At 38.4% G+C, this 25,088-nt stretch overlaps 1 protein-coding gene across 2 annotated transcripts in view; it reads left to right on the top strand.

The window, feature by feature from the left end:
* CSE1L (chromosome segregation 1 like) overlaps positions 1 to 24,669 on the top strand; it is a 31,468-nt gene extending 6,799 nt beyond the window's left edge. For both annotated transcript variants that reach the window (XM_070744654.1, XM_070744655.1), the window contains exons 3-25: positions 1,022 to 1,164; positions 2,984 to 3,085; positions 3,577 to 3,722; positions 3,850 to 3,940; positions 4,255 to 4,362; positions 5,719 to 5,811; positions 6,010 to 6,177; positions 6,268 to 6,397; positions 6,958 to 7,023; positions 7,245 to 7,447; positions 8,458 to 8,542; positions 8,946 to 9,007; positions 10,223 to 10,359; positions 12,057 to 12,160; positions 12,682 to 12,779; positions 14,935 to 15,085; positions 17,103 to 17,311; positions 18,245 to 18,342; positions 18,454 to 18,539; positions 19,518 to 19,599; positions 20,214 to 20,360; positions 21,182 to 21,413; positions 24,197 to 24,669. In XM_070744654.1, the coding sequence (XP_070600755.1) occupies positions 1,022 to 1,164; positions 2,984 to 3,085; positions 3,577 to 3,722; positions 3,850 to 3,940; positions 4,255 to 4,362; positions 5,719 to 5,811; positions 6,010 to 6,177; positions 6,268 to 6,397; positions 6,958 to 7,023; positions 7,245 to 7,447; positions 8,458 to 8,542; positions 8,946 to 9,007; positions 10,223 to 10,359; positions 12,057 to 12,160; positions 12,682 to 12,779; positions 14,935 to 15,085; positions 17,103 to 17,311; positions 18,245 to 18,342; positions 18,454 to 18,539; positions 19,518 to 19,599; positions 20,214 to 20,360; positions 21,182 to 21,413; positions 24,197 to 24,286 (2,831 nt within the window). In that variant the 3' untranslated portion in view covers positions 24,287 to 24,669. The remainder of the gene's footprint in view (positions 1 to 1,021; positions 1,165 to 2,983; positions 3,086 to 3,576; positions 3,723 to 3,849; positions 3,941 to 4,254; positions 4,363 to 5,718; positions 5,812 to 6,009; positions 6,178 to 6,267; positions 6,398 to 6,957; positions 7,024 to 7,244; positions 7,448 to 8,457; positions 8,543 to 8,945; positions 9,008 to 10,222; positions 10,360 to 12,056; positions 12,161 to 12,681; positions 12,780 to 14,934; positions 15,086 to 17,102; positions 17,312 to 18,244; positions 18,343 to 18,453; positions 18,540 to 19,517; positions 19,600 to 20,213; positions 20,361 to 21,181; positions 21,414 to 24,196) is intronic.
* Positions 24,670 to 25,088: the final 419 nt, after the last annotated feature.

Raw genomic sequence — 25,088 nt, 5'->3', positions numbered from 1 at the left:
CTGGAGCTTCCCTAGAAGCTTTGCGGCACACCTGCCCGTGTCTCGCGGCACACTAGTGTGCCGCGGCACACCGGTTGGGAAACGCTGGTTTAGAGCACAATATTAGCTGAGTAGTAGAATTCTCACATTCCTTCTTGTAAAATTGAGTTTATTGAGTTCAGAAAGGCGCTGTTCTCTGCTTCAGTACATTCCCTATAATAAAACTCACAATCTGTATTACTTTTGTTTCTTACTCATAATTTTATTCAGATATTTTAAACTATTATATAGATATAATTTCTTCAAAGGCATATAGCTTATTTACATATGACGACACTTCTGTGAACTTTGGCATACAATTAAAAAACAGTGATTTTTAACTGTCCCACAGAGTGGGTCTTCTCCGGGTCCCGTCAACGAAACAATGCCAGGAGAAGAGCCTTCTCTGTGGCGGCCCCGGCCCTCTGGAACCAACTCCCCCCAGAGATTAGAACTGCCCCTACCCTCCTTGCCTTTCGTAAGCTACTCAAAACCCACCTCTGCCGCCAGGCATGGGGGAATTAAGACTTCTTCCCCCCCCCCCTAGGCCGATATAACTGTATGTATGGTATGTTTGTACGTATGTTGGTTTTATACATTTAGGGGTTTTAAGTTAGTTTTTAGTATTGGATTTTTTACTGTATATTGTTCATGTATATTGTTCATGACTGTTGTTCGCCGCCCCGAGTTTTCGGAGAGGGGCGGCATATAAATCCAATAAATTGAATTGAATTGAATTGATGGTAGTTAATCTTATTTTATTCGTATTCAGTGATTTTGAGCACTATAAGAAAGTAGGGCATAAGATATGTCTTTTCAAAATATAATGTTTGGAGAATAATATCTAAGAACACTATCTTGATCTGTGCTTCACACCTACTGTACATTTGGAAACATTTAATACTAGCAAGATGATAACTGTACAGTCAATATGAAATACAGTACTGATTTCAATTTGTTATCCTTACCCAGAATTACACTATATTTATATTTTTCTTAACAGCGGAAAAATTCCTTGAATCTGTTGAAGGGAGTCAGAATTATCCACTGCTGCTCTTAACATTATTGGAAAAATCACAAGATAATGTTATAAAAGTTTGTGCTTCTGTCACATTCAAGAATTATATTAAAAGAAACTGGAGAATTGTACGTATTTTTTAACTAATAAAATGTTATTATATATTACATATTAATATGTTAAACATACATGTTTATTATATCCCATATTGATTGTTAGGATTCTGTAAAGGACTTATAGGAAATCCAGTAGGTTTTGTTTTGCACACTGTTGATAGTAGAATCAGTTTTATACCTGCATCTGAGAACAATACATAAATATCTCTCTTATGCACATTGATTATATGATCATGCATTCAAAATTTGCTTCAGTTCTCAGGTCCCATGGCTAATGCAGAACCCTTCACTTAGCAGGAAGCACAACCATAAGTGGCAAAAAAAAATTGTCTAGCCTAGGGCTTTAAAACTCCCGGCCCATGGGCTGGATGCATCACACACTGGCCATGTCCACACCCAATTTAGGAGAGGGTGAAAAACTCTCAATATGTCATGTGACACCGCCACAACAACATGAGTTTGACATCCCTGGTCTAGCTCTTTTCCCACTTTAGAAAGGAGAAAACTAATTAGAGCAAAACTATTAGAAAGGACTAATACTTTCACTCTTATAATTTTAAGTTTTCAAAAAAGTAGAGAAGCTGCCAGTAGATAAGGAATGTGGACCACAGATTTGCAACTTTGATTTGGAGGGTACAGTGATCTCTCGGTTAGCGCGGGGGTTACGTTCCAAGACCTCCCGCGCTAACCGATTTCCGCGTTATACTGGATGCGGAAGTAAAAACCACCATCTGCGCATGTGCGCCATTTTTTTCATGGCCGCACATGCGCAGATGGTGGAGTTTGCGTGTGGGCGGCGGGGAAGACCAAGGGAAGGTTCCTTCAGCCGCCCAACAGCTGATCTGCTCCGCAGCGCGGAAGCAGCGAGGAGCCGAAGATGGGGTAAAGGCAAAGGGGAAACCCCATCTTCGGCTCCTCGCTGCTGCCGCGCTGCGGAGCGGATCAGGTGTTGGGCGGCTGAAGGAACCTTCCCTTGGTTTTCCCGCCGCCCAGGCAAAGGGGAAACCCCAAGATCGCTTGCCGCTTTGCAGCTTGGAGCCTTGCTTCGCCTCCTTCGCTGCAATAGGCAAGCGGCAAGCGATCTTGAGAAAGAGAGAGAAAGGAGGGCGACTTGCCAGTCCACGCCCCCCTGGATGAACAGCCTCGCATGACCCCAGCGCTGGGCTCCGCTGTTGCCTCCGCCCCCATTCGGCTCTGCAGCTGAGAGGCCTTCCCGGCAGAGCCCTCCCCAACAGCTCCCGCCGCCAGCGCAAAAAAGAAAAGAAAAAAAAATCCCCAAAAGAGGCAGGCACAAAGCGGGGGCACAAGGGGAGCTGCCCGGCAGAGGTTGCTTTTTTTCTTCTCGTGGGCAAGTGGAGGGGGGGAGAGAGAAGGGAGGAAGAGAGTGTGAGAGAGGAAGAAAGAGAGAGAGAAATGATAGAAAAAAGGGGAGAAAAAAGAGAAATGAGAAAATGATTGAAGCATAGTGACAGGAAAGAAAGAGACAGAGAAGTGACTCTTGGTGATGACGTATGACGTCATCGGGTGGGAAAAACCGTGGTATAGCAAAAAAACCGTGGAGTATTTTTTAATTAATATTTTTTGAAAAACCGCGTTGCAGCGTTTCGCACTAATCGAGACCGTGCTAATCGAGGGATCACTGTATTATATAATTAGGATTTAACTCTAATTTTATAACTTGCAACAACTAACATTAATTCAAAATTATATATATCCTGACATGATTAATTAATTGGGGTATTAATTTGTTTCCTATTTATCCTCCTTATGAATCAAACAAGCAGTGTCTAGAAAAGGCATGGCCTTAAATTAATCAATACTTTGTTTGTAGATTGAAGATGAACCAGACAAAATATGTGAAACTGATCGGATAGCAATTAAAGCCAACATCGTACACCTAATGCTCAGCAGCCCAGAACAAATTCAGAAACAGGTAAGGCAACTAAAAGTGCAGTTCTATGTATTGTTTTGCAGGGAGATTGACTGTTACATAAAGATTTTAAGGAATACTAGAGGTATCAAAGGACATCTAGCTCAAATATGTAAAGACCAAGAATATTTAAGAGCAGTTGTATATGAATTAAATGTATTTAAGTCAAATGTAAAAATTAGTAGTGTTAATCTGCTGTGTTTAAAAATTGTGATAACATTGGCTCATCTAACCTGTTTTGAAGCATTCTATGGATAGTTGATAATGACTAATACAAAGCCTACATCAATAAGTGTCATATTCTATGGCTTAGATCTAGCAAGCCATTGAGAAAAAAAGATGCTGATTATATTAGAATAACAGTTTTAATATTTTTGAAGAAAAAGTGAGGTAGTCAGACACATGTTCCTTATTCTAAAAAGATTCTGCACTCCATTTAATTAAAGCAGCTATTTACCCCTTTTCAGATATCTTTATTTATTCTCTTTTTGTAGTTAAGTGATGCTATTAGCATAATCGGTAGAGAAGACTTTCCTCAGAAATGGCCTGACCTGCTAACAGAAATGGTAAATCGCTTTCAGAGTGGTGACTTCCATGTTATTAATGGAGTTCTTCGTACCGCACACTCTCTATTCAAAAGGTATGGGACAGGGCTCTGGCTCTCCTATTTATGTTTGCAAATAAAATTGCTCTCTTGTGCAGTAATTAGGTTTTGATTGTCTACCAACTTCTTTTGAAAATTACTTGAATTTTCCTTTCTTCGTTAGGTACCGTCATGAGTTTAAATCAAACGAACTGTGGACAGAAATTAAACTTGTCCTTGATGCATTTGCGCTACCCCTGACCAATCTCTTTAAGGTACAGTTTTGTTTTGACATGTGAATCTCCGCAAAAACACTTTCATCTTCTGAACACACTTTAAACAGTCATTGAGTACCATGAGGTTGTCATTTCCGCATTACTACTTTGAAGGTTAAATTCCTAGGAAAATTAAGATAAGAAAAAGTACTATGAAATCATTACTTTTTTTAAAAGTAGCCCTGTTAATATTCAGACTTTTGACGGCAGTGCCTGTAATTGCTTTGCTTATTTTTTAAATATCTTATTTTGCATTTTAATAGAAAGGAAGCAAAAATGTTGTTTAAAGTTATTATTTATATTTCCTTTTCTAGGCCACCATTGAACTTTGCAGTACTCATGCAAACGATGCCAGTGCTTTGAAAGTTCTGTTCTCCTCTCTGATTCTTATTGCTAAGTTGTTCTACAGTTTAAATTTTCAAGTAAGCCACCTTTATATTTTCTCGTTAATAATAGTGGTCCATACAACTTGGCATAGAATTCAAGCAGCTACAGTTGATGAAATATTTGGGTGATGCTAATTTTAAAAAGTCTTCACTGGTTTTTGAGATAATGAAATGTTTTAAAACAACCTGAATAAATATGAATGCTGGCTATATAAATTACATGAACAAAGTCTTTCTTATTCAGATGAAAAATAGTGTTCATATCACATTTTAATATAATAAGATTGCCTTTTTACATTTAGTTTGCAGACTGTTTCATTTTAGTAAGAACAAGCCTGATCAGAATTTGTGTCAGAGGAGCAAAGAGAAGAATTATAATGGATGTTAACAGTCAGGGTATCAAATTTAGAAATAGTAGATGAACTATTCATATATTCATCTATAATGAAGTCAAGACAAAGGCCACTACTTTCTGAGTTTGCATAATTTCATGCTCATTGCCCTTAAATTGGGGAGGAGGGGTGACTTTTGAACAAAAATGATTTGTTAAAGTACATTTCTGATTCATACTGTACTGGAACTGATAATAATGGAAGAAAAGAATGCACAACCATTCCATTTGTATTTCTGAGAAACCTTGAATTTCACCAAATCATATTAAAAAAACCTATAGTATAAAAAAAACAATAGTTAGTGTTGTACAGTTATACCTTGGTACTCAACTGCTTTAAAACTTGTGAATTCCTATGCAAAACTACGCATTTTGACCCAAAACTTTGTCCCAAAGCTTGTTGTTTGTTTGTTAGTTACTTGATGCACAACCTCTAAGTTGTCATTGTCAGCTGCCCCGTGACTTTCTTTCCTTTCCGGCTGAAACAAGGATTTTGTGTTAAGTCACATGGTTTGTTTCATACTTGTCATTTTTAGTGTTCTTTTCATACTTGCCTCTCAGAACTATTAACGATAAATACCAAGGTACCACTGTGTTTATATCTGTTAAGTTAATAAGTGTCCTGAATGATTAGATAGGATACCAGAATGCAGCTCCTTTCTTTCACTTTCTGGTAAATCACAGCCTTACTTGCCCCATTTTGTTCCTGCAATTTTGAATTTATTTCTACAATGCTTGTAAAAGCATCCTCCCCATCGTCACAGACATTTTCCTAAAGTTCTAATGATACGTTTTCATATGTTCATTGATTCAAAAAAGTTGGTCAGTTATACTAATCAAGAAATGAAAAGATAAAAATACTAAGTATTAAAATATATGCTTTGGATTTCATAAGTTTGATTTTTATAGCTCTTTTGAAAGTTTTTCTTTGAGCAGGTCCTGCCATAAATTATTTATCATAAAAATGATTAAAAATAACAAATTGTATCTGAACTCTGTAGGACCTTCCTGAATTTTTTGAAGATAACATGGAAACATGGATGATGAACTTCCATAACCTTTTAACATTGGATAATAAACTCCTACAAACAGATGTAAGTAACGTGATAAACATTGTCTTACGTTTCTCTGAAATGATATTTATACTCAATAGTAAAAATAGTATTATGACTATATGTTAATTGGTAGCAAAATTTATGTGGATCCTTTAAGTGGTAAGGCACATTGAAATGTGAATAAAATAAGTTAAGAGGGACGTGATTGATGATTATTTTTGTTGATGGCAATGCTAGGATGAAGAAGAGGCTGGACTTCTAGAACTTTTGAAATCCCAAATTTGTGATAATGCTGCTCTGTATGCACAAAAATATGATGAAGAATTTCAGCCTTACTTGCCCCGTTTTGTTACTGCAATTTGGAATTTATTGGTCACAACTGGTCAAGAAGTTAAGTACGATCTGGTAAGTGTAAGTGCCTGGCTTTCTTTCACTGTGTTTGAAATAAATATTGTACTTTTTCAAATAATGTTTGTTCATGTCTTTCTCTTGTAGCTGGTAAGTAACGCAATCCAGTTCCTAGCTTCCGTTTGTGAGAGACCTCATTACAAGCACCTGTTTGAAGATCAGAACACATTGACAAGTATTTGCGAAAAAGTTATTGTTCCCAATATGGAATTTAGAGGTACATTTATTTATTTTTTAATATTTTTATACAACCAAATTAAATTTATGTACAACCAAATGACTTCCAGAAGTTTAGCTCAAAAAAGGAAAAACATTATTAAATAAATTGTGGTGTCCTTGATGCTTCCTGAGCATATTTGTTTGTTTGTTTATTGCTCAACTAGATAACATTATGAGTGGCAGTGAGTTTAGGGTTTGCTTCCTGTTTATATACAGTAGCTTGTCCTCCCATTAGTGGGATAGATGTGGTTATCTTCTTAATAGTTCTGTGATTATGGTGTTGTTTTCTGCTTGATCATTTGTCATTGTTAATCCCTGCTTATCTAACTTGACTGCTGGAGAGGATTTGTTCTGGACTTTTTGTTTCTTAGCTTTTTTATACTTTCATTTGAATGGTGAGTACCGGTAAGTCTGGTTTATTTTTACATCTAGTGATTATACAAAATTACTTCACAAATCATGCATATGGTTGATTGAATAAATTATCAGGAATATGCACTATTAAAAACAAATTAGTTTTAACCAAGTGTTTAATCTTTACAATGTTATGTTATCTAGCTGCTGATGAAGAAGCTTTTGAAGATAATTCTGAAGAATATATTAGAAGGGATTTGGAAGGATCAGGTAATTGTTTTGATAGTGGATAAACAGTAGTAGTGGATAAATATACAGTGTATATATGTTCCTTTTGTTGTTGTTGTCAGCCTGTACCTGTATTTATTTAATCTGCACAGTATGATAAATCTTGCTCAGTAATATTCAAAGCATGTATCCAAATCAAAAGACAATGATGCTATTTAAGTATAACCTGCCATACATTTGATTTTTATCTTTTTCTGGTATAGATATTGACACCAGACGCAGAGCGGCCTGTGATCTAGTAAGAGGATTATGCAAGTTTTTTGAAGGACCTGTAACGGGGATCTTTTCCGGTTATGTAAATTCTATGCTACAAGAATATGCAAAAAATCCATCTATCAATTGGAAGCATAAGGATGCTGCTATTTACCTTGTAACATCTTTGGCATCAAAAGCTCAGACACAAAAGGTACTTGGTTTTTATTAAAAATTAAAGGAAATAGTAATAATAACAACAACAAAGAACAAAAGAGTTGAAAGGGACCTTGGAGGTCTTCTAGTCCAACCCCCTGCTTAGGCAGGAAACACTACTTCAGACAGATTTACTTAAAAATGTTTAGATCCTTATGGGAAAGAAGTAATAATATCAGTTCATACTTTGATTTCCGTCATATTGCCCTATTTTAAACTTTAGCAAACCTCTTAAAGGCGTTAGCCCCTTGATATAATTAAGTTGCAGTCTTTTAAGTCTAAAAAGCACGCATAGAATACTTACCCTTAGAGATTGCCTATATGAACATTGCTCAGATTGCCTATATGAACATTGCTCAGATCCGCCCATGCCTGAAGGAGCTGTTCCCCAGTGCTCAGCAAAGAAGATACTTGTTCACCAGTGTTGGGATCTGAATAACAGTGTCTTGGATTCAGCAAAATGAGCTGTGCTGGAAATGTGTAAGGTGAAACATATAGTTATGATAGGTCCTCTGCATTATCTTGTAGAGCCGGAATGAATAAAACTTTGGTGAAATGAAGACAGATATATTCCTAGTTTTCAGTTGATTTCATTTCTTTTCAGCAGTAGAGTTGGGTTGATCAGTTCATTCATTGGAAAGATACAGAAGATTTGTACAATAAAATTTGTCATGGTCATGCATATCTTTCAAAATCCCAATGTTCATTCATTCTTGTGAATAAATTGGATTAAGTGGGCCTACTATTTGCTGGATTGTTTATGAAACTCAGGATATGGTATTGCTAAAGTACCACGCTTAATGTACTTTATGCTGACACAAGTATAATAATATTTCGTTCAGACTAGAGGGTTATTTCTATTCTACTGTTTAAACTTTGAACCAGAATAAGACAGATAACCTACAGAAACTGCTAGGAACCATTCACATCATATTTCAGCAATTCATATTTAAATTAAAGTATAAATTAATATAGACTTAAAAAGTGATTTTCTGTTTTCCTCTACAGCATGGAATAACCCAAGCCAACGAACTAGTGAATTTGACAGAATTTTTTATGAATCATATTTTACCAGATTTAAAGTCTCCTAATGGTAAGTCTGTCAGGAAATTTCTCCTTAGTTGCTTCTCTCCTTGTTTAATTTCCACTCATTGCTTCTTGTCCTACCGTCAGGTGCTTTGGTGAATAGCCTGACTCCCTCTTCTTTGTGGCAACCCCTGAGATATTGGAACACTGCTATCATGTCTCCCTTAGTCCTTTTTTTCATTAAACTAGACATACATAGTATAACTAGATGAGAATATTATAACATTGCTATTTGCTTAATTTACCTAATAACTCATTATTAATATTAGTGGAAATATTGCTGCTTCTGCAAATTGGGGAGTATTTCTCTCTCTCTCTCTCTCTCTCTCTGTGTGTACATTGTGTGTGTGTGTGTGTGTGTTTGTGCATGCATATATTTATTTATTTATAGAACCTATTTAATTTTACAGTAAATGAATTTCCAGTGCTTAAAGCTGATGGCATCAAATACATCATGATTTTCAGAAACCAAGTAAGTTTTTTAAAATATTTATTAGGTTTATATGTTGCCATCTCTCACTGATTCTATTGCTTTTTTCTGTCTTAAAATCCATCATTCTTATGATATAACCTGGGAACTCATGGAAGGCAATATGCAGGAAGTGCTTGATCTTCATTTAAATAGAAGGCTGCTCCCTTAATTCTTAAAGATCCTTACGTTCAGTATAGTAGGTCTCAGAGCCCCTGTTTTCTTATGTATTATAAAGACTAAACCCAGGAAGATGAAGGCAGTAGTCAAAACAAAAAAGAACCACTGTGTAAACATGGAACATGAAATATTTCCATCTTGACAATATTGACATTGCTAATCTTACTTCTGAATGTTGAGTTGAACTTTGGAAAAACATAGAATCTGAAATGCGGAATGTCTTAAGAATCTTGCTGATTGTATTTTTTTCCAAATAGGTTTTTAAATAGTATATTTAGATGGTCTACTTATTAAAGGAAGACCATCTAAATATACTTTTACTTGCTTCATGACTCTTAATTCTTTATATAAATTTGAAAAGCTTCATACAGTTGTGGCTAAAACTTATGTACCATATTTTTGGAGTATAAGATGCAGCCTTTTCCTCTCTAAAAGAGGCTGAAAATTTGGGTGTGTCTTATACTCTGAATGTAGCTATTTCAAAGCTTTTTTTTCAGCCTTAACTAGGTGCTAATGATCTTCCTGGCTTCCTACTCCCTCCAAAGAAGCTGTTTTCCCAGCCCTAAGTCTCTGCAGGCTTCTTTTCATTCCTACTCCCTTTGAAAAAGGCTTTTTCAGCCCTAACACAGTGCTAATGCTCTTCCTGGCTTGCAGCATTTATTTTTATTCCTACTCCCTCTGAAGCAGTTTTTCCTGCCCTAAGTCTTTGCAGGCTTATTTTTATTCCTACTCCCTCTGAAAAAGGCTTTTTCAGCCTTAACCAGGGGATAAAATAATGTGCTGAAGATGAACAGACTAAGGACACTAGCTAGAGATGAATACCTGGTAGGTAAATTATTTTTCCCTATTTTCCTTCCCCAAAAGTAAGGTGCGTCTTCTACTTCAATGTATTTTATATTCCAAAAAATACGGTACTCTGCACATTTTTAAAATAAGACAAATTTTAGTGGCGAACAGTGAAATCTTTCACCTGTACTTCTATCAGATGAGTTAGTACTGTTTCTGAAATATTTTATCTGTATGTATTTTATTTTGCAGGTACCTAAAGAACAGCTCTTGGTGTCTATTCCTCTTCTAATCAATTACCTTCAAGCAGAAAGTATTGTAGTTCATACATACGCAGCCCATGCTCTTGAAAGATTATTTACAATGAAAGGAGTTAACAATACTACATTGTAAGTTTTAGACTGGTTATAAAAGTACTACATATACATGTATTTCTTGCTTTCTTATTGCTCAGGTTGGGAAAAAACCCTTGATTTTTAACATTCTCAGTCTTTGGAATACTATTTTCTAAAATTATCCACATTTATATGTAATGCTAATTTTTACATTTCTAAAAATTCATTTACATTTCTAAAAATTCATTGAACTTCAGTTTTAGAGGAATATAAACATAGCACGAGTTTCTTGCATTTTTTGTCAATTCTCTAATGCTTCCTGCTTTCTGTTTAAGAGAAAGTCAGAATATTTGTCTCCTCAGGGCACTGTTCCCTGAAAGCTGCGCGCGTGTGCACGCGCCCACCCCAAAATACCCCCGCGCACACCCTTTTTCACGGGCGCCGCTCCCCATCCCCCTGTCAGCCCGTGGGGTGGGGGCGGGGAGGCAACGGCAGCAGAAGGGAAGGGAGCCGCGGCCGCCCCTGCCTCCCCTGCCTCCCCATGGTGCCTCCGGCCCCCTCGGCCTTTCGGCGCTGCTCCCCGCCCGCCCGATCTGCCCCCTCTGCTCCTCCGCTGCTTCCTGTCTTTCGGCGCAGCTCCTCCTGCACCCGGAACGCACGCCCTGCCCGTCTCACCTTTGCTGAGAGCACTTTCGTCCCAGGCTCTCAGCAAGGGGGTTGCAGGAGAGGCGGGGCAGGCGTTCTCTCAGCGGAGGCCGGCGAAGGTGATATTCAATGTCGGGGGCGTACGGACGGTTGCGCACGCTCCCTATCCCCCTGCTAGCCCGCTCGGAATATTCAAAATAAGAAAAACCTTCGCCAGCGAAGGCTTTTCTTATTTTGAATATTCCGAGCAGGCTAGCAGGGGGATAGGGAGCACGCGCAACCGCCCACGCGCCCCCAACATTGAATATCACCTTCACCAGCCTCCGCTGAGAAGAACGGAGAGAGAACGAGAGTGAGTGAGAGCAACAGACGGCAAGATAGAGAGAAAATGAGAAAGAGAGAGAGAAAGGGGGGAGAGAAAGAGATAGCAAGAGAGAGAGAAGAGAGAGAAAGAGTGTGAGAAAGAAAACGAGAGAAAGAGTGAGAGAGAGAGAAAGAAAACAAGAGAGAGAAAGTGAGGAAAAGAGAGAAAGGGGGAGAGAGAAAGAGAGAGAAAGCAAGAGAGATGAGAGAGGAAGGTAGAGAGTGAGAGAGAGGAAGAAAGCAAGAGAGAGAGAGAGAGAAAGAGAGAGAGAGAGAAGAGTGGAAGGAAGAGATAGAGAGAAATGATAGAAAAAAGGGGAGAAAAGAGAAATGAGAAAATGATTGAGGCAGAGAATGAAAGGAAAGAGAGAGAAACAGAGAGAGAAGTGACTCTTGATTTAAAGCATATGGTAAAAGCACTTAAATAATAACAGAGAAAAAACTCAACCCTCACCTGGTTTTATTAATAGTTATGTTTTTGGTTTTGCTGGTTGATTTAGTTTTAATAGTAATGGATTTTGGGTTTTTTTAATTATTAATTTCTTTTAATAAAAAAGAAGGGATTTTTTTCTTATTTATTTATTTATTTATTCTTCTATGCCGCCCAGTCCCAAAGGGACTATCGCTCAGACACTATAACTTTCCGCCCACACCGAAAAATAATTAGAGGGTACATTGCCTCAGGGTATTGATAAGTAATCAAAAGATTATTGAGGATATTAAAATATTATCATCTTCTACAGAATTTCAGCTTCAGAGATGGCTCCATTTGTTGAAATGCTGCTAACAAATCTTTTCAAAGCTCTGACACTTCCAGGGTCATCTGAAAATGAGTACATTATGAAAGGTAGGATCCTGTAAAATGGTAGAATAAGTGTAAAATTCAAAAACTTACAAATATACTGCTGAATCAGGCCAAGACCCATTTTTATCTAGATTTTTGTTTCCTTCGATAATAAATAGTGGTCCGATATTTGCAAGCAGGAGATGGAGAAAATAGCCCTCTCCTTTTGTTGTTTTCCTGCTGTTGATATTTAGTGGCATGCTGCACCCAACAGAGATAATCATCCCTCTAAGTAATGTCCTCTAAAATGTAGTGAATATCTTGATAATATAAGATTGTTATGTTTATCATTTCCCCAGAGTGGAAATGAGCACAAAAACTGCAACTTCCTGGCTGAATAATTTTTCTTAGCTTAAAAATTCTAAAACCTGAATTACATGCTTATTTGAAACTTATCAAATATGATGTTTAGTTTATCTTGATACAGTTGTGATGTAGCACTTTTATGCAGTTTATAAAATTAGGTTAAAATTTTTTACAGTTTTTTCCTGCCTTCATTTTAATATAAATTTCTGAATTTTCAGCTATCATGCGGAGTTTTTCTCTTCTTCAGGAAGCCATAATTCCATATATCCCTTCACTAATCACTCAACTTACAGAGAAATTGCTTGCTGTTAGTAAGGTAAGGAAAAAAATTATTTCTAGTTGTACCATATCTTGCATTTTCTCTTTTATAAAAATGATAGCATTGATTGCCACATGTTTTCATACTCTTGATGACCAGTTAAAATAGCAGCTACATTTTAGATTGTCTTCCTATGGAAGAAAGGAAAATAGTCAGATTTGCTAGAATCTAAAAATCTGCTAAAGTAATTTAAGTATTTAGGATTGCTATAGGGCATTGGTTATATAGTACATGTCCCAGAGGCTGGATGCAAAGTAGCAAAACAGGGAGGAGCAGGCAAGGAGTAAAAGGAAAGGTGAATTCCCCTTTATTAGATCTACAATATTTCTTAATATGATGGAACTTTTAATATATACAATTGTTCTAATTATTTAATTTATCTTAACATTAGGTATATTGCCCATTCTAACAATTGCTCCCGTAAAAATATACACCTCTTAGCCAAAACCCCCAAAGGTTTGCTCAGGTATAGGTAGCCTTAAATGCCTTCTCTTAAAAGGCATTATTTGACAGATTTGTAACAGTTTCCGTTCTTGTGCTGCGAAAGAGAGTAGCTGTGAAGATAGAAATCTTGCGCATCCAACTTTTCTGTTTTATAAATGGGCAAACAAATTTCAGAAATGTTAGGGAGGAGATCTGTTCAAAAATCCTACTGGATGAGCAGAACTCCTGTATATTGTGATTTTGGTCATTTTATGAAACTTTCTCTCACAATTGAAGGAGAATATACGTGTCCCAGGATAATGTTGAAGAATCCAATCTGGATCAGTCACTGGGACCAGAAACTTAGTCTTCCAATCTTTTGGACTTCTACTGGAGCCCATTCTGAGGGAACTTCACACAGAGGGAGAACCTATCTTCATACAGTGGAGTTGCCTGAGAATGAGCTCCAATACTAGCCGAAAACTCAGAAGATAAAAACTCTGGTTCCAAATTAAAAGCTGCAGGATTCAGATCAGATCTTGCAGCTTTGTCCCATTTTATTTCAGTTCCAAGTAAAAGTTTTAAAATATAATATGGTTTTGATTACATAAATTTATTTTTGTTAAATATAAGCTATAGCAATGGCCAGAAATCGTTGCTTCTAAAGCTCTTTGCTCTTTATTCCATATGATTTTCTGAAAAAACAGTTGTAGTGCGTAGAAGATTCTATAAGAGAGGGGAACTGGGCCCCGCAAGTGCTGGTCTGGTCTGTAGTGTGCGTAGCTTGACTTGCATGAGTTTAGCTGCGCACATACAGTTATGTGCATGTGCGCCCAGCTGCTGCTCATGGAAATCAAGCTGCATGCACAGATTGGTCCACCACTCACATGACCTAGTTCCAAATAGGCCATGGGTCACGGCCCACTGGTTGAAGACCCCTGATATAAAATATCTCAGTGATCAAAGACCATGTCTCGTCAACACTCTGCGGCTTGCATTGGCTGCCGATCAGTTTCCGGTCACAATTCAAAGTGTTGGTTATGACCTATAAAGCCCTACATGGCATTGGATCAGAATACCTCCAGGACCGCCTTCTGCCACACAAATCCCAGCAACCGATTAGGTCCCACAGAGTTGGCCTTCTCCAGATCCCGTCGACTAAACAATGTTGTCTGGCGGGGCCCAGGAAAAGAGCCTTCTCTGTGGCGGCCCCAGCCTTCTGGAACCAACTCCCCCCTCCCGGGGAGATTAGGATTGCCCACCCCCTTGCCTTTCGTAAACTCCTGAAAATTCATCTATGTCACCAGGCATGGGGAAATTAATATACCCCTTAGCTATTATAATTTATGTATGGTTTGTTTGATTATTTTTATAAGGGTTTTTTAAATTGTTTTTTAACTATTAGATTTATATATTGTGTATTGTCCTGTTGTGAGCCACTCCAAGTCCTCGGAGAGGGGCGGCATACAAATCTAATAAATTATTATAAATTATTATTATTATTATATTGATACTTTTCTCTGATGAATCACGGGAATTCTAGTGAGATGCGAACTAAGTATTGCCACCTGAAGCGATTAATATATTTATAATGGGTATATCAGTGATAACTGTTATAAGTTGAGTAAAGTTCTCATAGTCTGTGAAGTCATGAGGGCATTATACACAGTGGTAGACGTTTTCCCATTTTTATTTGATGTATTTTGTTCTGTTCACATCTTGGTTTTAGAATCCAAGCAAGCCTCACTTTAACCATTATATGTTTGAATCAATCTGCTTGTCAATACGAATAACTTGCAGAGCAAACCCCGCAGCTGTTGGAAGTTTTGAAGATGCTCTGTTCATGGTATTCACGGAGATTCTACAGAATGATGTTCAAGGTACAAATAAGCTGTTAAGTGAACCGATGGATTGCTCATTTTAAATGGTCCATTTTTAATCTTATCTATAGCCAAATCTTTTTGTCTTTATACTGTTTGCAAGAGTTGATTAAAACATAGCTGTATTTACTATGATTTAAAGCCCATGTTTTATTCAGGCTTGGCATGTATTTCAACTCAGGAATGTACTGTGGGTGTTCAGCATAACATTTGGATTTTGTATGTGTGTCAGCGTTCCAGAAGAACCAAACTCGGGGACACATATGAGTTTTGTAGAAAGGAAAGTCCAATCTTCTACATTGAGAACTGGATTTCCTTTCTGTAGCTGTTCCCTCCCACTATAATACAGTGGTCCCCCGATTATTGCGAGGGTTCCGTTCCAGGACCCCTCGCAATGATCGGTTTTTCGCAAAGTAGCGCTGCGGAAGTAAAAACACCATCTGCGCATGCGCAGATGGTGTTTTTACTTCCGCCGCAGCAGCGAAGAGCCGAAGATTGGGGTTTCCCCGCCGCCCACGCAAACTCCTCGCTGCTGCTGCGCCCGCCGCTTGTCCGCCCGCCGCTTGTCCGCCGCCTGCCTGCCCGCGCGCCTGCCCTTCGCCCGCCCACGCCGTTCGCTCACGCCGCTTCCCAGCTGAGTCCTGAAGCGAACTTCCGGAAGTTCGCCTTTGACGTTTGGCTTCGGGACTCAGTTGGGAAGCCGCGCGGCTGTTTTAAAACGTCACCGCCGGCATGGGGGGCTTCCTAGCAGCCCCCGGACCCCCAACCCGGGTTTGGGGGGCTGCTAGGAAGCCCCCCATGCCGGCGGCAACGTTTTAAAACAGCCGCGCAGCTTCCCAACTGAGTCCCGAAGCCAAGGCTAACTTCCGCGTTTGGCTTCAGGACTCAGTTGGGAAGCCGCGCGGCTGTTTTAAAACGTCGCCGCCAGCATGGGGGGCTTCCTAGCAGCCCCCGGACCCCCAACCCGGGTTTGGGGGGCTGCTAGGAAGCCCCCCATGCCAGCGGCAACGTTTTAAAACAGCCGCGCAGCTTCCCAACTGAGTCCCGAAGCCAAGGCTAACTTCCGCGTTTGGCTTCAGGACTCAGTTGGGAAGCCGCGCGGCTGTTTTAAAACGTCGCCGCCGGCATGGGGGGCTTCCTAGCAGCCCCCGGACCCCCAACCCGGGTATATCATAAAGTCTTTTAATTAAGATTAATCTTAATTGGATATCAACAACAACAGATTAGTGATCTGAGAAAGCATAAATTTTGTGCCCCTGATGTAACCTGGGCTTAGCAATCTCTAATCCTGTAGATGCTGTTAAACACCTATATCCTATATCATGAACCATACTGGCTCAAGCCATTAGGACTTGAAATTTGCTAACATTATGGCATCCATAGAAGATGAACTGGATGGACCTACAGTGTCACTATACAAGGCAGTTTCTTAGAAATGCTACAGGAATTTTGTAGCATGATAGTATAGTGGTACCTCTGCTTACAAACTTCATTCGTTCCATGACCAGCTTCTTAAGTAGAAAAGTTTGTAATTTTGCAATTTTTCCCATCGGAATCAATGTAAAAGCAAATAATGTGTGCGATTGGGAAAACCACAGGGAGGGTGGAGGCCCTGTTTCCTCCCAGGAGATTCTAGAGAAGCCCCATGGAGGCTTCTCCCCACCTTTTCCGGCCCTGTTACCTCCCAGGAGATTCCTAGAGAGGCCCCAAGGAGTTTTCTCCCTGCCTTTTCCGGTTACAGTTTCAGAGGCTGAGGCTTGTAAGTGGAAAACGGTTCTTGAGAAGAGGTAAAAAAATCTTGTACACCCAGTTCTTATCTAGAAAAGTTTGTAAATAGAGGCGTTCGTAGGTAGAGGTAGCGTGGTCATGGAATGAATGAAGTTTGTAAGCAGAGGTACCACTATACTGTCATGCTACAAAATTCCTGAAGCATTTCTGTACTGTACTTAATGGCATTTCTGTACTGTACTTTATGGCATTACTAGTCCAGGCTATTAACTATTTCCTCCTTTTTCAGAATTTATTCCGTATGTATTTCAAGTGATGTCTCTATTGCTGGAGATTCATAAAAATGATATTCCATCATCCTATATGGCCTTATTTCCGCATCTGCTTCAGCCAGTCTTGTGGGAAAGGTCAGGAAACATCCCTCCTCTGGTGAGACTTCTTCAGGCCTATTTGGAGAGAGGAGCCAATACGATAGCAAGTGTTGCAGGTGACAAAATTGTACGTATAAACTCAAATGAGAATGACATTTTTAGATTTGTATGTATTTGGGAACAGGGCTAGTTAGAAGAGCTACTGTCTGACAATACAACTGTAATTGAGCCTGGAATAATGGTTATAAATCCTGCCTGCCTTTAGGCGGGTCATCATGTGCTAAAGACAGATCTTTTCTGGAGAGGTTTGAGATCTGATGCCTTGAATTCTGTTTGGGTCAACTCAAAACTAATTTTTCATGGTATATTTTATTGGGGGTTTTTTTAAGTTTGTTGCAGAAAAATCTATTTTCAGAAGCACACGTAGATGACCGATTCAGCTGGATTCAAAAACTTCATTATAAACAATAACAGATGAATTTTCAGCAGATTATTTCAGATGAATCATTAGCAGATTATTTCTTCAAGTAAACACAAGCAGGAGAGTTAGTTTCGTTTCAGCAAAGCGGACAAGCACAGAAGAGTATAGAGTGGGCAGAGAGTCCAGGGTGGAAGAATACAGAGAGGAGAGTACAGAGTGGACTGGAGCCACACCCAGCCTTAATCTTCAGTTTCAATTCTCTGCACAGACTCAGACGGTTTTAGCTCTCATTGGCTGACTTAGTTGCTATGCCTATTCATTGGCTAACCTTGTTAACATGGTCTCTCCCAGTTCATGAATATCTAAATAATTTTTGTATATTTTTAATCATCATGAATGTTATCATGACATCGTACAAATTTGATTAAATAAATGCTGTAGAACACACAGCATACTCCAATTTTTAGCTTTATCATGCCAGAGTTACGTAAATAGATTTTAGGTATCTTTGATTATTGTATTTGAGCTATCTCTGTTGCAAAATTTGAATTAGATACAGTTTTGTAATTAAGAGGCTCCTTCATTGTGCTTTCAATTACCAGTAACTGAGATTGTTTTGCTTTCTATTTTAATTTATAGCCTGGACTACTAGGAGTATTCCAGAAGCTTATTGCTTCTAAACTTAATGATCATCAGGGGTTCTACCTTCTGAATAGCATTATAGAGCATATGCCCCCGTAAGTATGGACATCCACATCCTGATTTTTGTAATGGGTGTGAATGATTATTTTGGCGTTATTTAAACCACATAGAGTAATCAGATTCCTGTGTTCTTTTTTATTTTTTAGTGAATCCATTGATCAGTACAGGAAGCAAATTTACATTCTGCTTTTCCAAAGACTTCAAAATTCCAAAACAACAAAATTTATTAAAAGTAAGTTTTATATAAGTGGCATTTATGGTTTGGTAAATCATATTGAGGATGGCTTGATAACAATTAACATGTTTTTTAACCTTCACTTTCAGTTTGATTTCTGAAATAACAGTGTTGGAAGAGACCTTGGAGGTGTTCTAGTCCAACCCACTGCTCAGGCAGGAAGCCCTATACCAGTGATGGCGAACCTTTCTTTCCTCGGGTGCCGAAAGAGCGTGGGCATACACTATTGCGCATGCGCGAGTGCCCATAATCACAATTCAAAGCCTGGGGAGGGCAAAAACAGCTTCCCCGGCCCCTCTGGAGGCCGGAAATGGCCTGTTTCCCAACTTCTGGTAGGCCCAGTAGGCTCGTGTTTCGCCCTCCCCAGGCTCCAAAGGTTTCCCTGGAGCAGGGGGAGGGTAATGACACCCTCCCCCATCCCCCCAGAGGCTCTCTGGAAGTCAAAAACGCCTTTTCAGAGCCTCTGTGAGCCAAAAATCAGCTGGTCAGCATGTACGTTGGAGCTGAGCTAGGGCAACGGCTCACGTGCCAGCAGACATGGTTCTGTGTGCCACCTGTGGCACCCATGCCATAGGTTCGCCATCACTGCCCTGTACCATTTCAGACAAAATTATGAAAGTAGCATTGGTCGTAGTACTGTATTGGGATTCCAGAGTAGCATATTATCCCATATAAAGCTTAAAACTTGTGGCAAGTAAAAAAGGATTCGGAGAATTGTGGTGGAGTCTGGTTTTTTTTAAGGAGAATCCTAAAAGCTAGGAACATTGGGAGCGAAATGATGAAACACACACCATGACATAAATATGCTTCCATGAGATGTTGGGATATAATTATATAAAACCAGGATTTTCTCCCTTATCCTCTCATAACACTTTGTTGTAATCTTAATTTGTCCAAGAGAACTTCTTATAAAAGAGATTGTACCAAATGCTTATTTTGTTAGTCCTGTCTTTTACAACTTTTTTTTTTTAATAGGTTTCTTAGTCTTTATCAACTTGTACTGCATAAAATATGGAGCAATAGCACTTCAGGAAATATTTGACAGCATACAACCAAAGTTAGTATGTTTTTAAAAATACAATATATTTTATACTGAGGATTTCTAACTGTTTATTCTTAAGGCTAAATATAAGTGTTAATACAGTATCAGTAATTTGATAATAGAATTTCAGAGAAGATGCGGAGAAGATTCCTGTTTGTTACTACTGTCAGGTTTTTTCCCTTAATAAGTAAATGTGTGTGGAAGATTTATTTATTTACTGTATTGCTTTTTAATTAATAACAAAGAAAAAATGATCACAAACAAAAATAAGAGTGATGGAAACACATTGTCATACAGAATAAAAGAAAAAACATTGGAACATTGGGAAAGTATAGATACTCCTGAGTATATTGAATGAACCTAATTTTTTATTTTAGCAAAGAAGCAAAAGATAAAAAATAATCTGTTCTATGAATTTAAATAGTTGAACATTTTGGGAGACCTACTTATTGTAAAGGAATGATGAGCCCTCTTAAAATTATGTTGGAAGTAACATACCTCACTTATTGAAGAGTAAATGAAATGGGTGACAGCTGATGAATTTATTTAAAATGTAATATAATTGGGTTTTGATTTACTCCATGTACTTACTAAAATAAAAATACATTTATTTCTTTTGCACTTAATAGGATGTTTGGAATGGTTTTGGAAAAAATCATAATACCAGAAATACAGAAAGTATCTGGGCAAGTAGAAAAGAAAATCTGCGCAATTGGCATCACAAAAATACTCACAGAATGTCCTCCAATGATGGACACAGAGTACACAAAGTTGTGGTAGGTACAGTCACTGCCTTGATAATTAAGCTTGGTCATTAATTCTGCATTCCAAAATAATACTGTGTTTAATTTAGACTCTGCTGCTAAGGATTATGCAGCGATTCCTTTTCCTGCATGGCAACATCACTAACTATATTTCCCAAAGCCTTTAAACCTAGTCAAATCAAAAATTCTCTGGATTCAACGTAGTGTTAATAAAGGGAAACTACACAATTATAGTCTGCAGTAATGAAATCAGTAAGAAAACAGTAAAAGTAAATAGTGTAAGCAAAGCTGAACTGAGGGGCTGTCACCTTACCGAATGGTCCATTTTCACCAATAGTTTCAATGATATTTAACATTACTAAAATAGAAATGCAGAGTGGTGGTTAAGGCATCCTGGCTAGTAATCAAGAGACTGAGTTCTTTTCTAGTTCTAGTTTTGCCTTAGACACAAATCCCTAGGAAGAGCAAGCAAGTGGAAAACCACTTCTGACAAACCTTGCCAAGAAAATTCTAGGAACCTTTCCAGGCAGCATCAGTTGTGGGACACAATTGAATGGAAGAAGAAAAAATAGAATGTATATTTTAATGAAATTTAAAAAGAGACTTGAGTTACATGATTAATTTGAGATGGATGGATGTGAATGTGTATAAAACCAAGTTAGAAAAATTATTTGAGCGTCTTTAGAAAGATAGGCTGTTGGGTAGAGTTTTTAAAAATATTTTTCGAAATTTTTAACTGTCATAGTTGTATCACTGTCAATCCCTTCTCTAGCCATGATAAATGAATCTCTTCTAACAAGCAATTTGATGAAAGGCATCTTCTGGTTTTTCAGGACACCCCTCCTTCAGGCCCTTATTGGCCTTTTTGAATTGCCTGAAGATGACACCCTTCCTGATGAGGAACACTTCATTGATATAGAAGATAATCCAGGATACCAGACTGCATTTTCTCAACTTGCCTTTGCTGGGAAAAAAGAGCATGATCCAGTTGGCCAAATTGTGAATAATCCCAAAATCCATCTTGCACAGTCTCTTCATAAATTATCTACTGCATGTCCAGGCAGAGTAAGTTACTTTAATGTGGGAATATAGAGAGAGCTCATGGAATGGTTGTTGATGTAGAACAGTGATGGCGAACCTATGGCACGGGTGCAACAGGTGGCATATGTGTCAGCACGTGAACCGTTACCCTAGCTCAGCTCCAGCATGCGGGTGTACACTGGTCAGCTGATTTTCAGCTCGCATGGAGGTTCTGGGAGGGCATTTTCTAGAAGGCCTCCAGGGGGATGGGGGAGGGCGTGTTTGCCCTTCCAAGCTCCAGAGAAGCCTCTGGAGCCTGGGGAGGGTAAATAGCGGGCCAACAGGCCCACCAGAAGTTGGAAAATGGGCTGTTTCTGGCCTCCAGATTATTATTTATTATTATTATTTATTAGATTTGTATGCCGCCCCTCTCCAAAGACTCAGGGCTAGGGGGGCAGGGGAGGCAATTTTCACCCTCCCCAGGCACTGAATTATGGATGTGGGCCCTTGCGCAGGTGAAATGATGTGCGCGCACCGGCTTTTGGCACCTGAGGGAAAAAAGGCTCTCCATCACTGATGTAGAACTACCTGCATTTTATATTTTGTAATCTCTCCTTGTGGCCAAAATTATAAAACTGTTCCTCACTTCACATGCATATGTGAGAGCCATCCTGACATACTTCCTCAGAATTTGCAAAAGTGTTAAACCTTAGGATACCATTGTGTTGCAAGGATAATTTCCTTAATAGAGCTTCATTCTTGCATTATCCAATTTTAAAACATCTGAGAGTTTCAAACTTCAATTAGAAGTTGGAAGGCTTCTGAAGAGCTATACCCCTTAAGGAAAAAAAAAATCTGGCTGCCACAAATGCCAAAGACCTTGAGGAGGTGTTGCTAAATAGGACAAGCAATAACACAATGACTCCTCTTGAAGTACAATGTCAGGTTATTTTGCAAAGCAATTTTGAATGGATGCTCATTGAACTAAAGCATCCATATGGACAGCCTTACTATAAATATTCTTTATTATAACACTTACATGCTGCCCATTTTGCTGGAGGCAACTTTAAATGAAATACAATTGTTTGATACAATAATTTATGGCAGTGCGGAACTCCAGGGTATTTCGAGGAGTTTAGTGACATATTTTGATGTCTTCCTATTTAGAAAACCTCTCACCTTACGACTGCAATTGAGCCCAACATTTCTGTTGCTAAGTGAGACATTTATTAAGCGGGTTTTGCCCAATTTTATGACCTTTCTTGCCACAGTTGTTAAGTGAATCACTGCAGTTGTTAAGTTAGTGAATATCTCCGGGACCGCCTTCTGCCACACGAATCCCAGCGACCAGTTAGGTCCCACAGAGTTGGCCTTCTCCGGGTCCCGTCAACAAAACAATATCGATTGGCGGGACCCAGGGGAAAAGCGTTCTCTGTGGTGGCCCTGGCCCTCTGGAACCAGCTCCTCCCAGAGATCAGAATTGCCCCCACCCTCCTCGCCTTTCGTAAGCTCCTTAAAACCCACCTCTGTCATCAGGCATGGGGGAACTGAGATATCCTTTCCCCCTAGGCCTATACAATTTATACATGGTATGTTTGTGTGTGTGCTTGTTTGGTTTTTAATAAGGGGTTTTTAGTTATTTTAAATATTAGATTTGTTATATGCTGTTTTTATTATTGTTGTTAGCCACCCCGAGTCTGCGGAGAGGGGCGGCATACAAATCTAATAAATAAATAAAATAAAATAATAAATAAATAAATAAATAGTGATATGGTTATTGAATCTGGCTGCCCCCTTATTTTGTTCGTCAGGAGGTCACAAAAAGCGATTACATGACACCCACGCCCCCATACACAACACTGCAACCGTCATAAATATGAGTTAGTTACCAATTGCCGAATTATGATCACAACTACAGGGATGCTGTAAATGTGAAAAATAGCAATAGCACCTAGACTTATATAGCGCTTCACAGTGCTTTACAGCATATTGGGTCCTCATTTTACCCACCTCAGAAGGATGGAAGGCTGACTTAACTTTGAGCCTGGTGAGATTCGAACTGCCAAACTTTAGGCAGCAGAGAAGGAGCAGAAGTAGCCTGCAGTACTGCATTGTGGCACCTTGACTCTTAAAAATGAGAAGTCATTTTTTTCAGTGCTGTTGTAATTTCAAACAGTCACTGAATGATCTGCTATAAATCAATGATTAGCTATTTAAAACTTTAGAGCTCATCTCCAAGTAACCTGCTTGTTTTTCATCAGTGCTAAAAACAAGAGGGAATGTCAATGGGGGCGAGGAGAATTTTCACACAGTTGGAAAACTTTTCTCATTTTTGAAGATCAGACTTTCAGTTCCCCTATGAAAGAGATGGTGCCAGGTTTTAATAATATCCCAGGACTTTAAATTGGGAACCTCTGCACAGAACCTAGCATTGGGTACTGTATTTCTGCTATCATTATTGCAGCCTAGCAATAATGATAGCAGTATTAGCTTGGTATATATCCTTGTTATGTTACACTTTTAAATCTGTTTGCTTGAGTTATTAATACATAAATATATAATATAAAAATATTGAAAACTCTTTAGTCACTAGTGCTCATTGTATCTGGATCCAAAAGAACCAGTTGCTTGGACAACTTATTACTGCCCTGACACTTGCAAAATATAACTGGAATTATATTATGGTCATATAATTCAAAGGGCAGAGACAAATAAATACTTAGGGATTGATGGAACCTAGGATGCTTATTTGGAATACAGTAATAGACTTTTGTTTTCAACTTGTAATTTAAATGTATTTTAAATATATATTGCTTATGTCTTTTAAGGTTCCCTCAATGTTAAGCACCAGCCTGAATGCCGAAGCTTTGCAGTTTCTTCAAGGATATTTACAAGCTGCAAGTGTAACATTGCTCTGACATTTTTAATCTGAATGGCACAATTTCAGAGTTACAGCAAAGAGCACTGATATTGACTGTCTTCTAAACAAAGCTCGGACAAAATGAAACGAGTTGCTCTTTCAGAAATACATCATAGAATTATTGCTTGATGGAGAAACTGAATGATACTTTGTTCATGTGTTCATAAGAAGGAAGTGATTTTTCTTTTCCCTGTTTGTTTTCAAAGGGAATAGTGTTAGAAGTTTATAATTTGGGATTGATTGCAATTTCACATATGCTGTGATTGGAATACTGGCTGCACACTCACATCACATATTTTTTCCAGTTTATTGTCATTTGTATTTCTTTTGTGTCTTCTAAAATTTATCTAAATTGTGAATAAATAAGTTCTTGTTTTAAAAGTATTTGTCTAGTAGTATATGTGTAACTCAGTACCATGCCATAACCACACTTCAACTTGCTTTACCTAATGCTGTTCATAATAGAAGTTTAGGATTTTTGAAGAGCTCTTTCAAAGAATTCTACCTGTCTTTATTAAAGAAGTGAGTAGTTTAATACTTTACCTTTAAAGAATGTATTGCTGTAAAGTATGATTGAAAATAAATGCATTGTATTATTTGCCATGCAGGTGTTTCCTTCTAAGCAATTTTACAGGTACTCCTTAATTATGATCATAATTGGGGCCAGAACTTCTGTTACTAAGCAATGTGGTTATAAAGTGAGTCATGCTGATTTTATTATCTTTTTGCCATGTTCATTAAGTGAATCATGTAATTGTAAAGCAAATCTGGCTTCTGACTTTGCTTATCAGACTTGGGGA

This window comes from Erythrolamprus reginae, chromosome 3 (genome assembly GCF_031021105.1).
Source record: "Erythrolamprus reginae isolate rEryReg1 chromosome 3, rEryReg1.hap1, whole genome shotgun sequence".
NCBI lineage: Eukaryota > Metazoa > Chordata > Lepidosauria > Squamata > Dipsadidae > Erythrolamprus > Erythrolamprus reginae.
The sequence above is the reverse complement of the archived record's forward strand: the minus strand, read 5'-3'. Positions and strand labels throughout refer to the sequence as shown.